Source organism: Perca flavescens, chromosome 11 (genome assembly GCF_004354835.1).
Source record: "Perca flavescens isolate YP-PL-M2 chromosome 11, PFLA_1.0, whole genome shotgun sequence".
NCBI lineage: Eukaryota > Metazoa > Chordata > Actinopteri > Perciformes > Percidae > Perca > Perca flavescens.
Window position 1 is genome coordinate 11,021,049 of NC_041341.1, and position 5,137 is coordinate 11,026,185.

A 5,137-nucleotide genomic window follows, 5' to 3' on the forward strand; every position below is an offset into this window, starting at 1 on the left:
GGGTAATAGGCTACTTTAAAAAAAATCTAAATTGATCATTCACTTTGTCGGCCATTTGAGGGTCTGGTGATAACTTGCAATTTTTTTGTTCACTTTAAGGAATGGATATATAGCTACACGTAGCCTATGACTTTAACGTCTCTGACATGTATGGGAGGTTTTTTGCCCTTTTTTTATTTTTAAACAAATCTTTATTTATACATATTTTTACAATTTTGAGGCTACAACAACATGATTATTATTTTAACAAGAACTTTTTAAAGTTAAATTAAACCAGTATAATCTCATATGAGCATTAATAATATCAAAGAACATAACTGCTGATTTTCAACTGAACTGTCATAGATACGGTCAGAGAATGCCGTCTGCCAGGAGACGGCCCTGGTTACTTGGCAACGCAAAAACCTCGTTGACCAATCAGATGCTTCGCTCGGCGCATTGGTACAATCAAATTCGAAGATTTTAACACTGATGTGATCTGCTGATGATGAAAGTTGGACTTTTTGGTAGATATACAAACTTCGTGTTTTGTTTTCATCAAGCAATGCTATATATTGTTAATACTGTGCTTTTAAATTGTAAAAGCCACGCTACATATACAAGGGGACTGTGTCGTGCCACGGCTGTGCATCTGTGTTAGTGGGTCGTACTTCGGCCTTATAAAACAGGCGTGTCTTAAGCGAGCAGAGTGATTCAAATACTGACTTTGCAGCTGCAGCGTTACATGTGATTGTCTCCCTGCCAGTGGATTATGTGGAGGTGTCTGCACGGATTCCAAGTTAACATCTTCTTTTTCGGACTTTGAATGCTTTCAGACCACGCTTTTGGAAATGTATGTACTGCTTTCATCGCTCATTTCTGTCAAGTAAAACCGCGTTTTTAACTGCGTACGTTAGGAAAGTAATGTTAAGTTAGACTCGCTAAATTAAACTTTACCCAGTCATAGCCATGATTCAAAAATTTGCCATGAGGATATTTTAACGGTAAGATGTAGATAGTATATTTCATGATTATTCCAAACGTATGCTACGTGACTTTGCTGAATTTACTGAGGGATTCGTCGCCATATGGATTAATATTGATGAAACGTATATGTTGCATTCGTCACGGCTAAATTGACAAGTCAGCTGGAACAAATGATTAACGTTACTGGGGATGTTTTTGACGAAATGTGTGTATCGGTAACTTGTCTGGCCACAGTTAATTTAGGATATGGCCGTTTTTATTATGTATTTAGTGTACTTTTAAGCTATCTTGTTTGTCTCTCAGCGGTTCTGGAATAAAAGCCATGCTGGCTCGGTGAGCTGTTCTAGAAGCCTCACGGGCTATGTCCTTTCCTGTGTGTTTTGTGTGTGTGTGTGTGCGCGAGCGAGCAGGTTGTCTCGTGCTCGCATTCTGCTGTGCTCGTGCATAATGGGTCATGATGCTGCTACTGTTGCATGAGATATTTTAACGCTGGCAAACCAATAGTTCTCATTTATTACATTTATTTGTGATGGTATTGATATTTTGTTTGGCATACATTGTTACAACTGAGATACATCTGCTTTAGTATTTTATATTTATGTCAAAGGCAATGGGATGAAAATATTCTCACTTGTAGACTCATTTTAATGCTAACATTTTAACTAACATATTTTTCTCTCCTGGCATCTTAGTTAATCTAAACTTGGTGAGAAGATGGATAACAAGGAGGAATCCCAGAGTTGTTCAGTGAGTGTCCTGACCTGGGACCAGGTGAGCCGGCTGAATGAAGTTCTAACGGAGGTTGTGCCTGTTCATGGACGGGGGAACTTCCCTACCTTAGAGGTGCGGCTGAAAGACATTGTGGCCCGGGTGCGCTCCCGCCTAGAGCTGAGTGGCATCAGAGTAAAAGACGTACGGCTCAATGGCTCCACGGCCAGCCACGTACTGGTGCAGGATATCGGCTGGAGCTACAAGGATCTGGACGTCATCTTCAGGGTGGACCTGCCGCATGAGGCGGAGTTCAGGCTCATCAAGGATGTGGTGCTAGGTACCCTGCTGGACTTTCTACCTGAAGGTGTGAACAAAGAGAAAATTACACCCATGACTCTCAAAGAGGCTTACGTCCAGAAGCTGGTGAAGGTCAACACGGAGCAGGACCGCTGGAGCCTCATCTCCCTCTCCAACAACAACGGCCGCAATGTGGAGCTGAAGTTTGTGGACTCGATACGGCGGCAGTTTGAGTTCAGTGTGGACTCCTTTCAGATTGTGCTGGACTCCATGCTTTCCTACTACGAGCTGGCACAGACGCCCATGTCACAGGCCTTTCACCCCACTGTGAATGGGGAGAGCGTGTACGGGGACTTCAGCATGGCGCTGAGCCACCTGCGGAACAAGCTCATCGCCACCAAGCGGCCTGAGGAGATCCGAGGTGGTGGCTTGCTGAAATACTGCAATCTGCTGGTGCGGGACTTTCGGCCCGCCAGCGAGGAGGAGTTCAAGGCCCTCGAGCGGTACATGTGTTCCCGCTTCTTCATCGACTTCCCTGACATCGGTGAGCAGCAGCGCAAGGTGGAGGCCTACCTCCAGAGCCACTTTATAGGTGAGGAGAAGAGCAAGTACGACTACCTCATGATCCTGCGCCGAGTGGTCAACGAGAGCACGGTGTGCCTCATGGGCCATGAGCGGCGGCAGACCCTCCACCTCATCTCGCTGATGGCTTTCCGAGTGCTGGCAGAGCAGAACGCCATCCCTGATGCGTCCTGTGTCACCTGCTACTATCAGCCAGCGCCCTATGTCCGAGACCACAACTTCAGCAACTACTATGTGGCTAACCAGAACATTCCAACATGGCTGCCATGTAACTGACAGAAAGAAAACAAGTGGACGGATGTACAAGAGGGCACCACCACTGCTGCTGCTTTTGAGAAAAGAGAATGAATAAAATAAAACTCTCCCCAAAAAAAAAAATTATTATTGAGGCAATAAATGCTATGTTCCTCTCAAGGCACAATTATATTTAAGTGGACAAGTGTTTTGCTTTTTTTTGTTTTTTGGAATCCTTTCTCATTCCTTAGCTACAGAGATGTCTAGGTCATTGAATAGAAAGTGAGATTTTTAAGTGTTTAGATTTTTTTTTTTTTCCTCATCATGTTTGTTTCCCTGTTTATCGGAGTTGTGTTTTGTGCCTTAACCTCCCAGTTGACCCCCCCCCACCACCCAATAATTTAAGTATGGGCTATTTTTTTGAAGAAGGGGAAGCAGAAAATGTAGCCTTGAATTTGGTTTTCTCATGTGATTAGTGTAAAAAAAAGAAAAAAAAAAAATTTAAAATATTGAAAAATAGTATTATTGGGGAAAGGGGTAATATAATAGGTGATGACCCAAACAAAAAAATCAGTGTTAAAAAGTTTTGTTCACTGGGGAGGTTAGAAAGGTGGTACACTAATAACTTTGTTCACATCAGAAATGAAGGGGAAGCGAGAAGAGTCAGTTTGTTTTAATTCATTTTGACATGTAAATATCTCTCAGAGACATTTGTGGTCTCCCTAATATGCCAGCAGTGCCTGTGATTTGAAATCAGAGAAAAAGAGAAAATGTGTCTATTTTTATTTTCCACTGTGAATTTCAGTGTAGGATGAGCTCCCCTCCTTCCCCTTTTATCCAGTTTACTCAGCCCTGTACTTTTCAGTCGAGACTGGCTTCGAGCGGAAATCTGCAGAGAGACCGTTTAGGCCTCAGATAGACGGGCTCCTGTGTGTCTGAGGAGTTTACGTTCCCCTGTGTTTTAAGTCCCTACCAAAGCCTCACACCAGTGACCTCAAGATGTCCCAATCCTCTGGCTATTGTGGGAAGCTGACTGACGGAAGAAAGCGGACATGGGTGCGTTGAGAGCATGCGGCTGGCCTCGTTGCCTGCAGCGAGGGCTGGCTAGGAGTCCTGGAGTGACAGGCTGACTGGTTGTCCCTTCCCTTAAAAGGAGCAGCACATGGTGGGCCCCAGTCTCATCCCTCACAACCATTGCAGGCTCGACGGCAGCGCTGAAATGGGATCCTCTTCTGACGCAGCGACTGGCTCTCAAACTACAGGCTGTCTATAATTATCCTTTTTTATTTTTTTTTCGTGGGGGAGGTATCTTCGGAGCAGGGAACTGGGGATGGGGGTGCAAGCAGCAGCAGCAGCAGCAGCAGCAGCCCTGCCACCTTACATGTGTGGGGAGCTCAGTCACTTCCTATCCTATCAGTGCCTGCTGGAAGGACTCTGTGTTTGAACCCCTTTTGTGGTCATGGGAGCACAGACAGCAGGGAGTGCAACTGGTATGCTAATAGAAATGCCATGATGTGTGCCAGTTGGATGCCATTCCTGACTTGGAGTTTGATGTATCCTGGAAGCTACAACTGACTTGAGCCACAAGTCCCTCCCCCCCCCCCCCAAACCTATAAATTACTATATGTAGCTAAGCCTATTATTAGCTGTTCATTTTGAACACTTGCAGTGTGGTATTACTAGCAGATGTCCTAAGCTGTGACTTTAACCTGTCATCTCTCTTAAGCATCCAGGTTTGAGAGGAGAATAGTTGCTAAACTTATGTAAGTGACAACTGCTGTCTCTCTCTTCCTCTCGCCCCTCAGTTTCTCTGAAGCTCTAACTTATTCCTGCTCACTGCGGCTCGTGCTTATACCAGATAACCGGAAACATCTCTTATCTGGATGGCCCACAACTCCGAACTAGTTGGTTAAAATATTTTGTTAGGGGGAACAGTCAGCGCTGCCTCTTCTGCAGGTCACAGGGGTATGCTCTGCTGGTACGGGGGAAATGCAAATGTATTTTTAACAACAAGTGAGGTGCCACACACTGTCTCGCTCTGGACCAAAGTTACAACCAGCAACTGAAGCACTTAAGTGCCTTTTGACGTTTTGGAGAGTGATTTAGCTTTTTTAAAGTTTTTTTTTTTTTTTTTTTTTTTTTTTTTTTTTAAATGGTGATCAGGAGGGAAAGCATCTCTTTTTTTTTTTTTTTTTTTTTTTTTTTTTTTTCAGCCCCCTTAAACCTTTTGAAACTTAGGTGATACAAGACTTTCATCATAGTTTATGGGAGAATACATACTTTTCTGGTTGGGAGCATAATTATTTTGAATTTTAGTTTTTTCCCCTTAGTTGTGGTCTTTGTTTCA

The 5,137-nt window shown here is 43.9% G+C and overlaps 1 protein-coding gene across 2 annotated transcripts; it reads left to right on the top strand.

Moving 5' to 3' along the window:
* Positions 1-422: 422 nt before the first annotated feature.
* Positions 423-4,913, top strand: tent5c (terminal nucleotidyltransferase 5C). 2 transcript variants are annotated; one of them, XM_028591084.1, is made up of 2 exons: positions 423-506; positions 1,659-4,913. In XM_028591084.1, exon 2 carries the CDS (start codon positions 1,681-1,683, stop codon positions 2,830-2,832), a length of 1,152 nt encoding a protein of 383 aa, XP_028446885.1. In that variant the 5' UTR covers positions 423-506; positions 1,659-1,680; the 3' UTR covers positions 2,833-4,913. The 2 variants fall into 2 exon arrangements, with proteins under 2 accessions (XP_028446885.1, XP_028446884.1); XM_028591083.1 differs by lacking the exon at positions 423-506 and adding an exon at positions 513-832.
* The last annotated feature ends 224 nt before the right edge of the window (positions 4,914-5,137 follow it).

What these genes read in the sequence shown, in the direction of transcription:
- tent5c (XM_028591084.1), top strand. Translation starts at nt 1,681, where the DNA reads ATGGATAACAAGGAGGAATCCCAGAGTTGTTCAGTGAGTGTCCTGACC.